General features: G+C 43.8%; 3 protein-coding genes across 6 annotated transcripts in view; 1 reads left to right on the plus strand and 2 right to left on the minus strand.

Annotated features, from left to right (window-relative positions):
- PNKP (Polynucleotide kinase 3'-phosphatase) overlaps positions 1 to 3,104 on the minus strand; it is a 41,211-nt gene extending 38,107 nt beyond the window's left edge. The window contains exons 1-3 of one of the 3 annotated variants that reach the window (XM_075703942.1): positions 2,803 to 3,104; positions 2,411 to 2,698; positions 2,102 to 2,343 (exon numbers count right to left, since the gene is read on the minus strand). In XM_075703942.1, coding sequence (XP_075560057.1) covers positions 2,102 to 2,343; positions 2,411 to 2,698; positions 2,803 to 3,052 — 780 coding nt within the window. In that variant the 5' untranslated portion in view covers positions 3,053 to 3,104. The remainder of the gene's footprint in view (positions 1 to 2,101; positions 2,344 to 2,410; positions 2,699 to 2,802) is intronic. The other 2 variants (XM_075703932.1, XM_075703938.1) reach the window with 2 other exon arrangements.
- A 1,899-nt stretch (positions 3,105 to 5,003) lies between these two features.
- LOC142591667 (uncharacterized) lies at positions 5,004 to 10,388 on the minus strand. Its single transcript, XM_075703946.1, has 3 exons — positions 10,131 to 10,388; positions 9,585 to 9,684; positions 5,004 to 6,378 (listed from the first exon to the last, which is right to left on the minus strand). Exons 2-3 carry the CDS (start codon positions 9,661 to 9,663, stop codon positions 6,032 to 6,034), a joined length of 426 nt encoding a protein of 141 aa, XP_075560061.1. The 5' UTR covers positions 9,664 to 9,684; positions 10,131 to 10,388; the 3' UTR covers positions 5,004 to 6,031.
- A 3,994-nt stretch (positions 10,389 to 14,382) lies between these two features.
- On the plus strand, positions 14,383 to 19,193 carry LOC142591680 (uncharacterized). 2 transcript variants are annotated; one of them, XM_075703948.1, is made up of 4 exons: positions 14,383 to 14,506; positions 14,603 to 14,839; positions 14,912 to 15,058; positions 17,010 to 19,193. In XM_075703948.1, the coding sequence occupies exons 2-4, from the start codon at positions 14,681 to 14,683 to the stop codon at positions 17,166 to 17,168; spliced, it is 465 nt and encodes a 154-aa protein (XP_075560063.1). In that variant the 5' UTR covers positions 14,383 to 14,506; positions 14,603 to 14,680; the 3' UTR covers positions 17,169 to 19,193. The 2 variants fall into 2 exon arrangements, with proteins under 2 accessions (XP_075560063.1, XP_075560062.1); XM_075703947.1 differs by having other exon boundaries at positions 14,603 to 15,058.
- Positions 19,194 to 20,385: the final 1,192 nt, after the last annotated feature.

Here is a 20,385-nt window from a genome sequence, read left to right on the forward strand (position 1 = left end):
TTAATAAATGAAATAAAGAAACGATAAATTAATGGAAATTAAAGTGGATGAAAAAACAACTTGCCGCAGGTGGGAACCGAACCCACAACCTTCGCATTTCGCGTGCGATGCTCTACCAATTGAGCTACCGCGGCGTCGTTTTCCCATCCACTTTCTTGGGTGTGTCCTAGTAGAACCCTGGGAGTGTTAGCCAGCGCCACCACTCACAGACCTTGGCGGCGGACGTGGAACATCTTTTTTGCCGCAGGCGTCATGAAAACGTGATCTTTTAGGGTGAAGGCAACTGGTCAATAAACCCACATATGCTACCTGAAGACATCAATGTTGCCGGATTCGACACCCTCGTTATGTAATAAACGAGAAGAAAGGGGGCCCCTCGGTTAACCCTCTTTCTTCTCATTCACCCATATGACAATAGCATGAAGCTACAAAGGAAGCTCATACAGGTTTCTCAGAAACAAAGCTTTTAAGGTTGAAAAAAAATTTGTCCTGGTCTTAGGATCGAACCCAGGACCAGTGCCTTTCCAGGACAATAGTGAATTAACAACTGGAAGCGCTGGGACAGTGAATATGGAAAATGAGTTCTGCAGAAATCCACAAGATGAAGTAAGTTTTGTGAAAGGGAATAATTGTCCTCCCGCTCTGTGCTACTCTTGGGTGGATGGCAATTTCTCCCTTCCAGCAAAGGCTTATTTATATTATTATATTCGTGCATGGTAATGCTGTTCACCACTGGTCATCTGGTCAATTGAGGAGCTTGAAAATTATAACGTCTTTCAGCTATCTGGTGCATTACGGCAATGAATAATGAAACAAGAGAACATCTGCATTTGTTGGAGGAGCCAAGTGTAATCTAGAAGCATAAACTACTAGTCTATAAGAGTGTTGCATGAAGGTATTCCATAAACACTCAAAAAAATTTCATAAAAAGTAATCAATTACCACATGCTGCACGATACACAACATTAAATTTTTGGAGTCATTTCTAACAGTAAAAAATAAATAATTATCAGTTGTTATACAATACTGAGACTCACTCAGACTGGAGATGTCAGTATACAGATCAACCCCACGCCCACTTCGATTTCCGTAATTTAAGTAGAAGCTGTTATAAACCTTAAGGCACACCATATCACAGCCATTATAACACTACGCCTCTACCCATCATAAATATATTAAATTTAAAGTACACAATTCTGTCATGTTTCCAATGTGCCTAGCTGGCATATAATACAGCGCTAAAGTGTGGAGAGTAAGGATGCATGTGCTATAGCAAAACAAACTCTTACCAGTTCATGGTCACTATAGCTGAGGTTGTGTCAAAGGCCTGTTCCTGTTATTTTTACTGGGTCTTCCTCACAGGCAATCCTTAGGGCATTGGAAGAATCAGACTACTTAGCGAAAATTTTGCCATTGAATGTACACTAATTTCCAGCTATGTTCTTGTTTTATAGTTTCAGAGCCATGCCAAGCAGCCTCTTTAAAGCTGGACTGAGGTGCCCGTTCACATATATCGGTGCAGAATTCTCAAGCTTAATGTTGCCATTGGTGACTCAAGTCTGTTCTGTCTTATCATGTCACGCTTATCAGAGGACTCAAGTTGCACAATTATATTGTTTCTTTTAGGGCTAGGTTCATTGATTGTATCCCGAATTTTACCAAGAATGATCTCAACATTCTCACAATATTCTTCTGCATCTTGAATAATGTTCCATGTCAACAAGATACTTCACAAGCTCTTGGTTTAATTTCCAAAGCAGTTGCCCTGAATTATGCTCAGAAATTCAAAAATCAAAAGAATATTTCTGCAAAGTGTTCATTCATTAATGCTAGCCTAGCCATCTCATAACAAAGAGTGCAGTCATTAAGAATAACGCTAACTATAGATCGTGTGTAGCTTCGCTTGTGTGTTCTAATTGCCACTTATAAATAAATATGCCAAATGTGAAGAAATTGAATGGTTTGTGTTGATTAGCCAGACATTTCATACAGAAGAAAATTCCCACGCACTGTATTTTCAAGGACGGCTATGAAAGAGAAAGTGAGTGTTCAGTGAGTGCGCTCGGTGTTGCGCAAATTACGCCATGTAATTTTTACTCACCTTTGGCTTGTGTTCAAGCCTTTCTGAATTAAACAGTAGAACACGATGTTCTGTCAAGTCAGTCCATCCACTCTTGCTCTGGCGCGCTCCAGGATTTCCACCATGATGTGAAACCACAGTTTCACTTTGTTGCGTCAAATTTTCGGTGTGACGCTTTTTATGGCTACTCTGCATGTGCTTCAATTTGCGGGAAACTTCTTCCACATACTCGTCATGTTCATCATGCGCATCGGATGAGGCATCTGCAAATAATGATTACGTATAATTACACACAAGCAAGTACGTTACGTAACAGAGGCTTTCACGTACGTTTCTTCGATAGTGGCATGTCTTCGTCATCAGATTTACGCTTCAAGTGGTGATTTCCGTCACAACTGGGAAAATCGATTGCAGCAGCCGATGAAGGTATGTCAAGACTAGAAGACTTCTCGAACAAAACCACGTAAGGCAGTTCTTCCGCAAGCAACTCGAACTGATCACCGTCAGACACTGTCACCGTCTCCCCAACTGCAAGACACCTACCCGACACCTGGCATGAGTTTTCTCCAAGCTGCGTTAGCTGAATCGTGCCGTTGTCAAAATCCGCTCGTAGTCTGGCTGCAATCGAGAAACACAAAGCTGTACTTCCTCGTTCGCAAGACTGTAGAAGTAATAACCTCTTCCTGTTGCACTTTTTTTGAGAACATCCTCAACATGCTCACCTTGACATCTAGAGCAGCGCTTGTTCCGAATTTGAGTGCTGCGGTTTCTGCCGACAACTATGTCTTGGTTATGTGGCAAGTCAATGTCGGGCAAGCATGACTTGCTCCGAAGTCTACAATTTGAGTAACGCATGGTTAGAATCATTCGAACGAAAGTGTGGGCACTTAGCCGCAGCCGCGCCGTGCGCGTAAAGCATAGCCGCATCAACGTAAACTGGCAGCACGGGTAGCCACCCACGTAGCCACCCATAGGTGTTCTACGGCCACCCCATAGAATAAAGCCACCCTAGACCGTAGTACGGTAGCAGCACCGTAGCCTGCGTCTTTAAGAATCTATTTAGGAATAAGAAAACGCTTAAGAAACAACACTGTAACGCGCTCGTTTATGAAAACCGACGCACACCTAGGCAATAATTCATTTCGCTTGATTTTATGTTCGCGTAAATGTAACGTAGGCGGAGCATACAGCTTCGTCTGCTCGGTCCACTTATCTCGTATTAAGAGTTCCAAGCGCTACAATGTAGCCGCTGCCGACAACAACAACAAAAAAACGAACGTGCAAGTCGGCCTGCATGGAATTTTTGGTTTTAATGCCCTACACCATGCCTGCACTCTTAAAACAAAACTGCACCCTTTGGGTCGTATCTTGTCGCACAAATCGTCATCTGTCTTGTCCGCATTTCCTTTCTTTAACGCTGCCAGCCCGGTACTTCCAAGTCACGAACGACATGCGCGTTATCAGCAAGACAGATCATTAAAAAACTATCAAAAAAACTTTCCTCTCACACATTATGGTATCCAGTTCCGTCCTTTCAAAAAGACATCCAGTAATACACCATACGATTTGTTTATGTTATTGGGACTTTATTCATTATGGAGAAGTCGAATGATCGACAGACATGCAGAGCCACCTCGCTCGACATGGTCTATCTTCCGAGAAGAGACTGCTCAAGTCCGTAGTGTGGTGGCTACACATGATCCCGTACTGAATGGATTTAGCATCTGGACGCTTGTGTTTGTTTGCCAGAATTTTGAACTGTCATTGGACTACATACTATGTGTGAATTTGTTTCTCATGTATGTTCATATGTAACTGCATTGGATTGACACTACCGATAATTCCATGCGATAAAGAAAAAAAAATTCTCGACAGGACACAGGAAAGTAGCGGGCGCAGCGTCGGCAGCGTTTTCAAGGAAACGCAAGCATGGCAGATGACGATTAGTGTTGTGCACTCTTAAAACGGTTGCACCCTTTGGGGTGTAAATTTGTCCCACAACAATAATCATCTGCCTTGCTTGCGTTTTGTTGTGGGACAAATTTACACCCCAAAGGGTGCAACCGTTTTAAGAGTGCACAACACTAATCGTCATCTGCCATGCTTGCGTTTCCTTTCCTGAAAACTCGGCGCTCGCTACTTTTTCCCGGCGAGAATGCTGCGTCACACTGACAACGCGGCGCAGTTCGCGACTGGGAAGTACCGGGCTCGCCGCGTTAGAGAAAGGAAACGCGGGCAAGACGGATGACGATTATCGTTGTGGGACAAGATAAACCCCAAAAGGTGTACATTTTTCTAAGAGTGTGTGGCAGATATACACCCCAAAGGTTGTACATTTATCTAGGAGCGTAAAAGCAACGGTAGTCGCGCGTCCATAGCCAACCGAGCCGATTTACCACCTTACCTTTAGCGTCTGGCAGTGCCAATATGACGTAAAACGCACTACAGCATGCTCCAGGGAGTCGTTGACAAGCATTTACAAAGCCACCAGTGCACCACCGAACCGAATAATAGTGTGTATATTTAGAGAGATCGCCCGACGCATTGAATACAAGTATTTGATGCTGCAAATCAAGGGCAGTGTTCCTGAAAATGCAGAAAAATGGCAGCAGCAACGTACAGTCGCGTGCAATGACTTGCAACACCCTTGTTTGTGGTCGAAGGTGCTCCAGGGCTGTGCGGTGGCTCTGATATGCGAAATAGCGGTTTAATAAATACCGCTAATCGAAGTAGTGTTTAGGTCTGGAACTTACCCTGTGTCTGCACAGCCGTACAGCCTTGCAGTCCCTTCGACCATGGGCACTGATGTTGAAGGTCATATTGCACGTGACTGTACACATATATTTGGGGTAGGCTGACATACATTACAAATTGAAATGAAGTGGACTCTCAGAGGGCCTCCTTGTTTGAATAGCCTGTGAAATTCACTAAAACAATTTTATTTTCTGGACAACAAAATGTGATATATAAATTCCAATGGCCCAGTGCAAGCACTGCTAGCACCATTTGGTGATGCAACTCACCAAAGTGTAAAGTCGCAATATTACTTCAGCGAAAATAGACAGTGTAGAATTTTCATGTTCTCGCAATTTCATTGCAATGTTTTGGCAACAATGCTGCTGTTCACTGGATCCAGCCGGTGGTCAGCTAAATAGAGCAAGTAAAATAACTCAGAAATAATGCCTAGAGCACCATATTCTTCATACAACCATACTTTAAAAATTAAGATTCGTACACATACCTGTCCTCAAGAATTGAAGTTTCTGATGTAAAAAACTACAAAAACTCACCCTAAACGTACTTGCAAATGCAGTCATCGTTAGACAGAACTGTAACAGTGCAACGTAGTAAAAATGGCATTTGTAGTATACTCTGTATATATTAAGGCAGGCACATAAGAATATTCAGCCGAACAGCAATACCATGGCCTCTTGTTCAAGCACTGCATTTCATTAAAAGCAGAGTTACAATCCTGAGTGAATAATGCTTCACAAGACACCTGTGAAAGTGCTGCACTTTGAGATCAGCACCTCAAAAATAACTACTATCTGCTTCGTTTTCTCCAAGATAGGTCAGGCCTTGGATATTTAGAACATGCCTTCACAAAGAAAGGACACTTGTAATGCCTTAAGTAGAAAAACACAAACTACTAAAGTAATCTCAAGTACAGTGACGCTCAACTTTGTGTGCCCACAGAAGCACGGGGTGGTATTGGCTATTCCCTCTGTGTAACACAGTTGTAACACAGCCAGTGAGTACACATAGTACAGATTGTGAGCCACAGCTGCCACTTGATGCCATCCCAAAATGTCACAGGCCGAGCGTGCGAGCTACGAAAGCACCAACAAGCATTGTGGGGGCATAACAAGGCTAGCAGGAGTTGAGATGTAGACCACAGGTGCATCTTTTCTAATCCACTGTCCTTGGGTCATTCAGTCCAGCACACTGCAATCACTTGTACTCATACGGTGGAGGTGGGTCCTGGGGCATGCTGCCATAAGGGTAGCCAAGGAAGCCTGGTGGGGGCGGCTGGCTCTGGGATGGTGCTGGCGGCTGGCTGTAAGGTGGGCTGTAAGGTGGATGCACAGGCTGAGCCATAGGTGCTGGCCTTGCACCTGCTACAGCAGGCCCGTAAGGAACGGGACCTGGAGTATGAAATGGGTCTGCTGGGACGGCTGTGGTGGATGCTAGCATGGCTTCCCTGCGCCGGCACTCTCGGCAAAAGCAAGCACAAATGGCTATAAACACAGCGAAGCACACCAGGGGTCCAAGAAGCGAAATTTGGCCTCCCAAGTTGTCTGCAACAAACAGAATATTTTTATTGCAACTTGACATAGTTAATTTCCTGTTACAACTTTTCATGTGAGAAAGTGGCTTGTGGTCATTAGGGTGATTGGATGAATTCGTTCCAAAAGCACTAGGCCTCACAAAACAAGGCCAAATAACTAGCATGGCTGGTTCAAAATTAGCCCAAAACAATATCTTTCATCACAGAGAGAGAAAGAAAGAAACGTTTATTATACGAAACAGTGTCCCGAGCGAGGCCCAGTATCACCCTAAGGTGGGAAAGCCAGAATATATATATTTTTTTGTAAATCAAGCTCCATTCAAATAAAATACACTTTGGGCACTGCATTTGTATATGCATCTTCAAATATTGCTGCATTGACCGGAAACGTTATTTTTTTTTTGTAATCTTTGATACCACTAAACAATGGCAATGATTGCTTTTGGTTTTGTTCTTCTCATTTAACAATATTTACATGTCTAAACAAATTCCTCATTCCTCCCCATTTTAAAATCTTGGCATCCAAATCCAAATAGATTACATTTATTTGTACCAAAGGAAAGCTCCAATGCCTAACAGGGTCACAACACTATAACAAGCAATTAAAGAATTTTGCAAACAACTCCCCAAATGCTGTAAGTTGAAATCCACTTATAGTAAGCAAAACAGGTGAACCTGGTGGTGTAAAGTGAACACTACTACTAAACTGAACATGTAGAAAACAAATATATATCCAAAGTAACTTTTAAGAAATAATCATGTTCCACAGCCAAACATTGTCAGCAAAGTTTGTTTCATATGTCCTTTTTCTTTAAGTGTACGGCCAAAAAGTTTACTAGCATTTTTGTATTACTTTTAATTGGATAGCTCCCAACTCCATAATGATGATATAAGGCCTCAATTCCTTAACGTAACAAATATTGAATTATATGATTCTTTAATATGACCTTTTCAAAGTGCTCACCAAATGGACCGTGGCTTTGGGTGTGTTGAGCGGGACTCATTCACAATTCACAATGGAGGTGGGGGTCACATGATATTGCAAATCGCTGACATGCAAGTCAAGTCTATCTGGAGCAACCTTGTATGTAACACAACCATGTGTTTACAAGTATATGATCTGACATAAGCATGACGGCAGTTGCTTGCTTCCTACCAGTGCAAGTACAAACTCTGTTCTGCCATGGGTCTCGTACTGATCTTGAGTCCCAACATATTATTCAAATTCACTGGCAAATAACTGCACTGTTAAACTGTGGTATACTGTAAATAACCTAGTTTGTGCTAGGCCTAATTTCCTGAATTCTTGTGAATGGCTTACTCAAAATTGGCAAACTTTATCTTGCAAACAATTAGGTGGACTAATATCTTCTTTAGCTGCCCCTTTACCACTGTGGCCATCTTGAAAGTTTAGTGTGTAAATTATTAAAAAAATATAAGCATAAGAAAATATAAAGCTGAGTTCGCAAAATAAATATTGTTTATACATCTGCCAACACAGGCTGTCTTATCAGGGTTATCTGATCACACAAATTCTTCAAGCAGTTAATCAAGGCCAAGCTAGTACTTGGCCTTGTACCATCACCACGACACTCAACTTTTGAACGGGGCTTTGTCCTCTTGGCTCCTCTGCTGTGTAGCTTCTGCATGCCAGCAGAGATGAAAAGATAGAGAAAGCCGGGTATTGGTGTAATAACTCCACTTATAGTTGAAGGATACGAAAAATTTTTGCAGCATGAGATTCGCGGGATGATGGCCTTTAATAGTGATACCATTTTGGGATTAGGTAGAAAAGTGTTTCAGGGCCCCTTTAATTTACACTTATTTGGTTTAAGAAATGATAGCTGTATGTTTCTGGCAGTATTTGGCTGGTGAAAGGTTCGCACACCAAATGCAGCTACTATGCTTGGCATACATTGATTAATTAAAATAAATGTTACTGTTGCACAAAGTGTAGTCACACAAGTGTGAGCTAATGTAGTAACAGTAGTTTGCAGAATGCAATGCGAACCAGCACCTCTACTCTCCTGGCAGGCCAAGGATGTCTTTAAAGATATGAACCTATCAAACATCACTTATAGCATGGAAGATATTATGTGGCGACTGAGAATGTTATGAGAGCGCTTCCTGATTTTCCACAAGTTCAGATGATGTCACGTGTGATGTCAAGGTCTCAAGTTCAGCATGTTGTGCTATGAAGAATCTTGTATTCAAATTTTCATAATATCGATAGACCTTCACTCATCTTTTTAAGTTTCAATTCATTCCAAACTAATGGGGCATATTATAAATTTGAGTTTACAAACTATTACGACTATGAAAAAGTCAGTGGTTTAGAAAATTTCAGGGAAAAAGAATATGTCTCTGAACTAACTGCAGTAAAAAAATATTACGTGCAACACTTGCTCAGTTCTATGAAAGCAAAGTTTGCAGCTCAAGCATAAGTCGTGGTCTGATGATAAAATCTGGTACCATCACAGGACTGTGTAGCTGATCCACCATTTGACCTCGCCAGGAAGCCAGCAGATGCAAGCGAAGGGCTGAATTAATAAAAAGCCGCAAGCACTAAACAATGTGTTAAGAGTGCGGCTGAAATGTCATGACTTAATGAGGATCTGCAACAATAATTTCGTTAATACGCAAATTTTAGACACTTTCAAAGTTCCCCACAAAACATTATTCAGGGGAAAAAATTCTCATTTAAACATGAATTTGAATTCTGTCAAGAGACCACATATGTCTTGCAAACGAAATGCCATAGTGGCTGGAAAAAAAATTTCTCCCTATCAAAAACAGAACCCTGGCGCTGCACAAATAACAGGTGAAGCATCTGTCAGTGACTCGTCATTGTCATTGAATGGTTTTCCGGATAATGCACAAATATAAATTTTTATTTGATGCTTTTATTTCTCTTGATGCTTTTCTTCAAACAAAATATGACTGTACTGCTTTGTTACAGCAGTAGAGTACGGACAGTAGTGTTAATTACAGTGTCACAGTGGACATATACACTGGCATCTTTGGACAGCAATGTAAGCACATAGAATGCTTGGAGGGTATGGCAATGAGGTGGAAAAGGAAGACAAAGGGGATCACGGCTAGGCAGTTATGCATAGCTACAGTACCATGGTTAACAAACATTCTTGCCTAGAACATTGATTAAAACCGCAATTAAAAACATTATGCAAATAGGCAAAGAAATAATGCACTACCTACCTTCATATATGTGAGCCTGGACGGGTGTCCATATGAGCAGAAGGTTTGCCAAGGCAGGCAACCAAGTCCCGAAGCTCATGATGTCCGCTTGTACAGTTGCCTGCAAGCACGTCAGAACATCATTACCTGTAGCGAGTTAGTGTGCAGCTCTCACGAATTCCTCTCAGTACTTCGTGCAGCGCATACCTGTCAAGACACAGCACGGGAACGCGGTTGACCTTGATGCGAGGGCTAGCGTATGCAATTCGTTGAACGCCGACTTTTTTTTTGTTCGACAGCTACACTAAGAACGTCTCTAGAGAGGGGTGCGTTACCGAAGGCAGGTAGACATGACTGTCATGACGCTCGGCAGGCTACCAGCAAGCAACTGAGAAACATGCTACGCGATCACACAAGTCAAGACAGTCTTTCAATGTTGAGTTTTGTTGGCGCCAATTGCATCGACAGGGGCTATCAATTAACGCACAACAAATCGGTATAAACTTCAGAAGCCAGCGCGTGTACCGGCTGCAAGCTAATGCCAAAGAAGCAACAAACTGAGCTTACCTGCGTAACCTCAGTATCCCGCTGTTGGTCTGCTTGAGTATCAGGCCCAGGCCCTGTGAGGGCGTTCTGGGTCCGCGCCTCTCTCAGTATGTCTAATTCCCACGCTTTTCCCAAGCAGGCAGAATAGTACAAAATACTGCAACGGATGGCACGCACAGGACTGAACGCGCACACAGAGCAGACAGCGCATACGCGCAATAGACCGACGGACCCCTCTAGTCGCTTTTCTCCTCCTCGAGATTTCTCGCGCAGCTGAGACCCTCAGGTTGCCAGAACGGATCATATATGCCGCCAACAAGCTTTAAGTGTCATCTAAAAGCTACGTTCCCGTAGGATTCTGTTTCTTCGAGCAAAACATGCAACTAAAACCTGGAACAGAGCGTGAAAAGGAGTGGGAGGAGCTGTAGCAGCTGCCTTTCCACATATGCGACAATCAAGAAATGGACAAGTAACCGTGCAAACGACTCAGCTCTCCATGGCGCAAAAAGTGTTCGTTATAGTAAAACTTTTCTTAACAAACGTTGTTGGCTCATAGTGGAGGGCGAAAGAACTACGGATACCACAATTGTTCTATTCTATTATTATTCTTATTATTATGTTACATTTAGGAGAAAGACATGCCCATGCAACCACACTTTCAAGATCCGCCGGGTACTATACGCATATTCGCCCCCCCCCCCCCATATGTTGCCTCGCAATAAACACTTCGCCATTCGAAGTGCTCGGACTTCATGATTCATAGTAAACACGTCACTCTAAGAAAAGTTTACACCCTTTGGAGTGCCCCTTCTGCCACACAACGATAATCGCCATCTGCCTTGATGCGTTTCCTTTCTTGAAAACGCCGCGCCCGCTACTTTTCTGTCGGGAATGCTATCATGCTGATAACGCGCATGCCGTTCGTTACTGGAAAGTATTGGGCTCGCAGGGTTAAAGAAAGGAAACGCATCAAGGCAGATGACGATTATCGCTGTGTGGCAGAAGGGGCACTCCAAAGGGTGTAAACTTTTCTTACACTCTTAAAACGGTTGCACCCTTTGGGATGTGTATTTGTCCCACAGCAATACCCGTCATCTGCCTTGCCGGCGTTTCCTTTCGTGAAAACTCGGCGCTGGCTACTTTCCTGTCGAGAATGCTGCGTCACACTGATAACGCGCATGCCGTTCGTGACTGGGAAGTACCGGGCTCGCAGCGTTAAAGAAAGGAAACGCGGGCAAGACAGATGGCGATTATTATTGTGGGACAAGATACGCCCCAAAGGGTGTAAATTTTTCTAAGAGTGTAGAGTGTACACTCTAAATACAGTTTGCACCCTTTGGGGTGTATATTTGTCCCACAACGATAATCGTCATCTGCCTTGCTTGCGTTTCCTTTCTTGAAAACTCGGCGCTCGCTACTTTCCTGTCGAGAATGCTGCGTCACACTGATAACGCGCATGACGTTCGTGACCGGGAAGTACCGGGCTCGCAGCGTTAAAGAAAGGAAACGCGGGCAAGACAGATGACGATTATTGTTGTGGGACAAATATACACCCCAAAGGGTGCAACTGTTTTTAGAGTGTACACTCTTAGAAAAATGTACACCCTTAGGGGTTTATCTTGTCCCACAACGATAATCGTCATCCGTCTTGCTCGCGTTTCCTTTCTCTAACGCGGCGAGCCCGGTACTTCCCAGTCACGAACGGCGCCGCGTTATCAGTGTGACGCAGCATTCTCGACAGGAAAGTAGTGAGCGCCGAGTTTTCAGGAAAGGAAACGCAAGCAAGACAGATGACCATTATTGTTGTGGGACGAATTTACACCCCAAAGGGTGCAACCGCTTTAAGAGTGTAGGCAAAGTTACACCCTTTGGAGTGCCCCTTCTGCCACACAACAATAATCGTTATCTGCCTTGCTTGCGTTTTCTTTCTTGAAAACTAGGCGTTCGCTACTTTCCTGTCGAGAATGCTGCGTCACACTGATAACGCGCATGCCGTTCGTGACTGGGAAGTACCGGGCTCGCATCGTTAAAGAAAGGAAACGCGGGCAAGACAGATGACGATTATTGTTGTGGGACAAGATAAGCCCCAAAGGGTGTAAATTTTTCTAAGAGTGTTGTTGTGGGACAAATACACACTCCACAGGGTGCAAACTGTTTTTAGGGTGTACTCCAAAGGGTGTAACTTTGCCTAACACTCTTAAAACGGTTGCACCCTTTGGGGTGTGTATTTGTCCCACAACGATAATCGTCATCTGCCTTGCTGGCGTTTCCTTTCTTGAAAACTCGGCTAGCTCTGGCTACTTTCCTGTCGAGAATGCTGCGTCACACTGATAACGCGCATGCTGGTCGTGACTGGGAAGTACCGGGCTCGCAGCGTTAAAGAAAGGAAACGCGGGCAAGACAGATGACGATTATTGTTGTGGGACAAGATACGCCCCTAAGGGTGTAAATTTTTCTAAGAGTGAAGAGTGTTCGTACACTCTTAGGCAAAGTTACACCCTTTGGCTTGCCCCTTCTGCCACACAACAATAATCGTTATCGGCCTTGATGCGTTTCCTTTCTTTAACGCTGCGAGCCCGGTACTTTCCAGTAACGAACGGCACGAGCGTTATCAGCATAGAACAGTTTACACCCTTTGGAGTGCCCCTTCTGATAACGCGCGTGCCGTTCGTTACTGGAAAGTTCCGGGCTCGCAGCGTTAAAGAAAGGAAACGCATCAAGGCCGATAACGATTATTGTTGTGTGGCAGAAGGGGCAAGCCAAAGGGTGTAACTTTGCCTAAGAGTGTACGTCAGGACAACTAGCTGGGACAAAAGAAAAGGAAGCCCCTCAGTGCGTTGTACTAAGAAGCGAAAATTAAATTTTCTAAGAGCAGGTATAAAAAATTGCCGACGATTACGTTACTTCCTAATGCGAAATTTGAGCGCAGCAAATAAGCTGTTTCACCTTTTCGATAGATTGAGGCAAAGAAATCGAGCAACACATGTATGCGCTATCACAGAATTTTTTTTTTATTTTTCACACGTATTCCTTTAACAAAGACTCCACTAACAGTTCTTGACAGTCATGAAGGAAGCTTTGTGGTCGGAGAAATAGACTGATATATGTTCGACTTGGTACACCAATGCTTGATTCTCAAAGACGAGATGTATACAAGTGCCTCGCGAGGTTGTCACAGCCGTGGGACGCGTTACGAGCGAGAGGAACGGGATGTTCTCCCGCATAAGTGTTAGGAAATTGCTGTTTGTCTTTATGTCAAGCCGCCACCGATCTGGCTCTCTGATTGCCACCGCACAGGGCGAACGGCAGCGGCAATTTCGGCTCGGGCGGTGCACATATACAGATCCGCCGCCACCGATCTGGCTCTCTGATTGCCACCGCACAGGGGTTGCATTGGAGGAGGAGCGAAGAAAGGAATTAAGTTCGAGCCGGCGCTTTGACAACCGAAGACTCGCAGGAAGAGGGGGGAGGGGGGCGGCGTGTACACCCAGCGGCAAACGATGGGGGCAGAAGCGCGCGCAGCAAGCGGACAACACGATAAAGGGAGGAGGGAAGAGATAGCAGCGACTGACTGATGCCGCTGACGCCGATAGTGAGTCAACCCCAGCTGCGGAGTTGGTTTCAGGGACAACGAATAACCGGCGCGTCGGCAACTGAAGAGCACCCTATCCGCCACACAAGAACAGGGGGGGGGGACCCTTTCCTCCTCTTTCTGCATGGCGGCGACGGTGTTCTATGCAGTCACGTTATCTTGACTCTCTAGCGGCGTCAGCGGCATCCAGCGGTATCAGTCGGTCGCTGCTAGCGCTGGGGGGATGAAAGGGGGGCGGAGCTGGTTACGAGGCCGACGACGACGCCGACGCGCAACCCAGGAACGGACGCCAAAGAGCTGCGCTCTAAAACACTCCTACCATAGACAGATCCCACCTACTCTAGAAATCGATAGACGCGAAGCCCGGTGCACAGCGCAAGTGCGGGTATACGTACACTCTAAGAACAGTTTACACTCTTTGGCATGCCCCTTCTGCTACACAACGATAATCGTCATCTGCCTTGATGCATTTCCTTTCTTTAACGCTGCGAGCCCAGTACTTTCCAGTAACGAACGGCACGCGCGTTATCAGCATGATAGCATTGCCGACAGGAAATGCAAGAAAGAAAGAAAGAGCATATATATATATATATATATATATATATATATATATATATATATATATATATATATATATATATCACTTTACATCATAGAGTTATTAACTCTATGTCGGCTTCAGCCCGTTATGTGCCGTCAACGGGTGCCGTTAGCCCGTTCAAGCCAGATGTAGATCTAGCCAATGTAGAGGCAGTGGAGCATGGAGGTGCAGTGGAGGCATTGAAACCACTGAACAGTTGAAACTGTGAGTGGAGGAACAGGAGTAGAGTGTACCAGAATATCTTAACAGGAGTGGAGGAACAGACGTGGCTTGATTTAATCATTTAATTGTATTTTGCAGATTCCGTTGTGGTAGGTGGAAAGCTGTGGCAAGTGACATGCCGTTCGTCGTATCGTGTGAGCTCAATACTCGCGAAAAATGAGGGGAATGACTCTCTCGCTCCTGTCTGGCTTCCTTGCTGCCCTTGCTTCCCTGTGCGGGAAGTTTTCGATGGCTAGCGGGGAAACTGCAAGTGTTTGCCAAGTTGTCTTCTCGCATTGGGTGTCCGGCCCGTCAGCGCATTACGTCTGCGGAAATGTGAGTTTTGTTTTTTCCATGAGTAATAAGGTGAAAGTATTGAAACAGACGTTTTTATACTCTACTTTGCAGCTCATCACGGTTATACGAGTTGTATTTTTCTTCCTAATGATCGCCTGCAATGCTGTCATGTGGACAATATTTACAAAGGCATTACGTCTTTGCACTACGACCTTGGAGGCTGCAGCGACCAACACGGCATCGAACTTTTTCTTTACCGTAAGTTTTGTTTTTCATGCGATATTTTGACCGCGATCAAGGCTTATCGGAATTAAATTTCTCGATTGCAATTGACTCCCTTCCTCAGCTTGCGCAAAGGAGCCCATCGCGATCGAGAAATTCGATCCCAAGCGGTTTCAACCGCAGTAGACGTGCCCTGTGTGACTGGGTTGTTATACTGTAAATATTTATTAGTTATTCAGAGTTCACTGAAGTACAGAGCATTGATCATGCAAGAGAGCTTGATGCTTATTCGACTAACGACAACAGTAATAAACAATGGGGGGAGGAGAAGGAAGGGTAGCATCACAAACGAATAAGAAAACAATTATGCAATACATGCCCAAACACTGCAATTACAATGCATTGATAATTAGATACAGTTTTAGAAAAACATGAAAAATAAAAGCAAATCAGAAAAGTAAGTACATAGGGGCAGTACTTGTTTCAGTAAGTACACAGTGGGACATCAAAAATGCAGTTATTAGAGTAAAAAATGTTGAGTAGATAGTGGCATGATATTGGGCCTAAATATTTTGGACAAAAATGTAGCGATCGAATCTCACATGAAAATAATTGTCTGGGACTGTTCTGTTTGCGCTGTATTATTAGGTTCTCACATGTGTTGTTTGTAGATATTTCTTACAAATAGCAATTGCTAAGCACCACTATTTCTGCTTGACTTTTTTTAACACCTACCTCATTTAGGCCATAAGACCGTCATGCTGCTATGAAGCACTATCTGCATACTTACATTTGAAATACATGCACATGCATTTTATTGCATAATAAAGCAGCTAGAGATGTGCTATTGAAGTTTGTTTTCCATACTTCTGTTGTTTAATATGCGCATATGTTCACCTTACCCTACATGTGATCATGCAATATTGCCAATTGTCAATTTGTGGAGCAAAAAGTTTGGGCATGTTACCAAAGGTAGCAAATCATCTCATAGGGAACAAGCTTGTCTTTACAAAGTTTGCTTGATACGTCCCCTTTGTTCTCACCCCTGAGCTGAGGCATACCTGGAACACAGTGTAATTAAACAATTTAGAATTGTTTCACAGTGATCTAGACAATTTTCTTATTTCGTTTGTTACTGTGAATAAGGGCTTGATCCACTGCTACCAGTATGAATTAACAGAGAAATTAAAGCGACATCTCTTACCTTAGAAAAATCTGAGACCTGACCCTTCAGTCTGGAAGGTGTCATATCATTTTTCAAGGACCTAACCAAGTCATGTGCTGCTTGATTGTTGTGAAAGGTGTCATATCATCAAAAAAAGAATAATTTAACCTTGATAAGGCCTCATAGCAAAGGTCTGGGTGGAGAGGACACAAATGCTCATCAAGAAAGTCCTCTGCCAAGAGGGTAATGCTCTAGCCCAGACCTCAGCAGTGTCATGGTAACTATCCACAACTGTGTGTTCCTGTGTGTTCCAGCCTTGACCTATGTGCTTCACCTGTTAACAGTGTTTTCAAACAAAGCGACGTCGTCAATGTTGTCGATATTTTGGAAGGCGTGCAACCTGAGGAGCCTTTACTTACAGGATAAGTGCATTTCAGCTCCACTGGAGCAGGTGTTTTACCATAGAGGGGAGTTAAACAGAAGCTTTGAAATATTTGTTCCTTGTTTGTGGTACCACTGAAGCTAAAAACAAATTTTTCAGTCACTCCTTGCAGGTTCGCTCTTTCATAGGTGCCTGCACTTGATTGGTGGCAAGTGGTGTAAATGAATGAGAAGTACCTACTTGCTGGTGTTTCCGTCTGGAAAAATCCAAACATATTGAATTTATATGCTTTTATGCACAGCAGCACCACTGACAACTGCAGTGGGAAAGCATGTTTTACTTACATTTCTTATGTTGGTTGCTGAATACCTCCACAGCTACTGCTAACTTTCAAGACTTTGGGGTCATGGAAGTAAAAATGATTGAGAAATGTGTTGCAGGCTGTTTTTGGCCAGACCTTGTTTGGTGAACAGCTCACACTCCTCTGGTGGCTTGGCACTGTGATGATTCTCTTTGGCCTGCTTCTGATGCACCAGGCAAATGTGGAGACCAAAGCAAGCCACACAGTGCGAGGGCTAGTTCGCCAGAAGATCAGCTGAATGTGATGTGTGGGACCATCTGTGACACATGAGCAGCTGTGTCCTTAACTTTCTTTATGCTGCTTACTGTTTTGTTGCCCTCAACATTTGCACTTAAAAATAAATAATGTTCTCTGATAATGTTCTTTTGCTGAAGCATGTACTTGCTGTTAAGTAACCTATACTTAAAAACTCAGTGTGTTGCAGTAAAAGTTGAAAGCCCACTTTGCATGTGTATTTAGGGCCCATAAACCTTAGTAGCATTCTGTCTTCTTTTGATACTAAAGTGCACCTAGGCTTGTATGGTTCCTCTGAGATTAGCATAGGTATGAGAACTGTTAGTGAATGCTTGTTTTAGGAATGCTTTTAGAAACAGGTGTATTTGATATGGCTAATTTCATTTTGTGGCATTACAATAAGGGAATGTTAAAGCTGCTGTTAAAGGAGTAGCGAGATGATATTTTTGACTATTCATTTTTTGCTTTAAATGAAGGTCAGGGACCTCAAACCCATAGAAAGAATGCTGGCAAGCCTCAGAGTGCCCTAAATAATTGAATGTAACAGCTTTTCTACAGCCAGAGTCAGTTTTGTTGTCCAGGAGGTTACTGTGTTGGGACGTCATGACGCATAAGGTGCTCATGTGGGAGCAGTTCATTACGACATATTGACACTTGTTCCGGCTCGCTTGGTGACCTCCTATGCTGCTACTCAGAGTGCCAATGTAGCAGCATGTCATGATGTGCGCTAAGTTGCCATGTACACATCATCAAGGATTTGCGAGTTCACGACGCTGCGTGAGCTTTGTACGCGATGAAGATGACGGAGACGACGTGCCATGCGGCTGTGGCGCGAGCGCACCAAGCGTTGCAAGAAAAAATAAAAATAAAAAATAAATATCCTGTAACAGAAGTCCACGGGTGACTAGAGAAAAAAAGAGGGAGAAGAGGGAGCAGAACGGAAGAAAGAGACACTTAGGCAGATGGGATATGGCGGAAGATGGCCTCGGGTGCGGATGTTTACACTTGTGGGGCCACAAGGACCCCAGCATACAAGGCCTTCACCCAGCCGCATCGAAGCTTCCCTGATGGCCTGGGGTCTACCGGGCAAGACGTAAGCAGGGATCGTTCAAGGAAGGCTGCTGGGGTGTGGAGGCGCGAGCTTGACGGGCTCCTGGACCCGGGCTCGCAGAGACCTCCACCCAGATGCATTGTGCTTTCCCGACGACCTGTGGTGACTCTCCTGGTGTTGCGGGGACGGGGCGGTGTTTGGACAGCTGTAAGGCTCGGCTGTTCTCGAGCGTCTGCGAGTGTTGCTGAGCTGCCCACGCGGTCCGGGCTTCTAATCAGGATAAAGAAACAACCGGTGAACTTTTTCTTTCCACAGTTTTGATGAGATAAACTCGGACTCTTTAGTTAACTATGTACATTTGCCAGGGCTGTGTGAAGCCTTAAGTTTATGTTTTTACCTTGTGCGATTTCTTGCATGTCCTCTGGTTGCACTTCCATGCTGTGATTGCCTTCTTGTCAATATGTTGGGATTTTGTAGACTCAACGCCATAATGGTGTTTGCCACTGTTTTTATTTCTGTTTTATAAAGTGTGTTTTTTGCGTGTGTTAAGTTGCAGCTGACTTTGTTCATTTCTGGAACTGATGCAACAAATCGGCCTGTTAAATAAGACACGAACCAATTCGTTACACAGCACAACATACGCCCAAGCGAACCAGAGCAAATGTTAAAATGTTACAATGTCCCGCTCCCACGTGACAACCTTCTGGGTCATTACGTCGCGACACAGTAGCCACAGTAACCTCTGGTGGGATTTTTTGCATTATGGAGGCTTACAGCTTGATGTACGGTGAACAATTGTCGTCGTTAATGACGAGATTTTTATGCCACACTACTAAATGTCCACATTTACTATACAGGTAGAAGAGAACACCTAATGTCGTAAAGGTGCACCCTGGCTTGGGTGTTTTGCTGTCAAAGGTAATGGATGCAGGTTTGAGGCTGTTGAGGATTAATTAAAATTGGTTGTGAAACAGTGTACAGGGTTGTTCATTATGATCTGTGTTGGTACTTAGGCAAACTTGTTCAGTGTGTGTTTTTGCACATTAGATAGGAAAAAAAAAAACGCATATTTCGCTTGCTATATGTGCCTCAGTGGAAGTAGATGCGTACAACTGTTTCCTGCTGTGAGTGAGAAGAATAAGGGGACCAAGGTGCCTGCTTTCTTGTTTATTACACCTGTATGAAGCAAACACAATGAAGCTGGAGAAAGCGTCACTGAAATTAGGGCCGCTATTATGTAGCAATGCCTTTTCGATGCTTTTCATGCTTATTGTCATTTGTGAATGGTAAAAGTGGCGCTCTGCCCCAAGCGGAGCACCGAACGTGACCACTCATCTACGTGAAAAGCATGAAAAGTCATTAGCATTGAAAAAGGTTACAGTATATTAGCCTAGCTCTTTAATTGAAATCTAGAAATAATAAGTAAAAGAGAAATGAAAGTAGACAAAAAAGACAACTTGCTGCTGGTGGGAGCTGAATCTACTTCCGCATTACATGTGCAGTGCTACTGTGGTGGCCATCCTCAATCCAACTTTCTTGGGTGTGTGCACAAGGTTAGACCTGCGGGTGTTAGTCATCACCACCACCTATGGCCATGGTGGCGGAATAACATTCTTTCAAATGCAGTTGTTGCGTAGGACGGGAACTTATCAACTGGCCAGTTAATTTCCCATATGCTTTCTCTCACTTCTTTGAGCTGCCATGGGGGCTCAGCAGCTAGAGCATAGTCCTTTTGAGCATAAGGTCATGGTTCTGATTCCCAGCTGGATTTTGATGGGGGCAAAATGCAAAAATGCTCTTATACTTAAATTTTGGGGCACATTAGAGAGCCCCAAATGGTTAAATTTAAGTGGAAGCTTTAGCTTGGTCCGAACTCCGGCACCACCTATTCAAATGCATGTAAAATCCAGAAATGCTTTTTTGAGATAACCCCTGGGCCGATTTTAATGAAATTTGTGGCATTTGAGAGAAAAGGTTAAATTCTAGTGACTGTTGCAAGCAGAATTTTGATTTATGACTAATTTTTACAAGGATTTTATATAATTGTGTGTTAAAAAAAATGGAAGCCTGATGTTTACACAGTTGTCCCTCTTCATGAAAAACAGATATCGCCATTCTGTAAATTTCATCCGTCAGAACATCCAAAGCAGACAAATTTGATAATTTAATT

Source organism: Dermacentor variabilis, chromosome 1 (genome assembly GCF_050947875.1).
Source record: "Dermacentor variabilis isolate Ectoservices chromosome 1, ASM5094787v1, whole genome shotgun sequence".
Taxonomy (NCBI): domain Eukaryota; kingdom Metazoa; phylum Arthropoda; class Arachnida; order Ixodida; family Ixodidae; genus Dermacentor; species Dermacentor variabilis.

Excerpts from the sequence above, each read along its gene's own strand:
- LOC142591667 (XM_075703946.1), bottom strand. The coding sequence starts at position 9,663 with ATGAGCTTCGGGACTTGGTTGCCTGCCTTGGCAAACCTTCTGCTCATA. Across the intron at positions 6,379-9,584 it reads CCAGGCTCACATATATGAAG|ACAACTTGGGAGGCCAAATT; the intron begins GTAGGTAGTGCA and ends TGTTTGTTGCAG.
- LOC142591680 (XM_075703947.1), top strand. The coding sequence starts at position 14,681 with ATGAGGGGAATGACTCTCTCGCTCCTGTCTGGCTTCCTTGCTGCCCTT. Across the intron at positions 15,059-17,009 it reads CATCGAACTTTTTCTTTACC|GCTGTTTTTGGCCAGACCTT; the intron begins GTAAGTTTTGTT and ends AATGTGTTGCAG.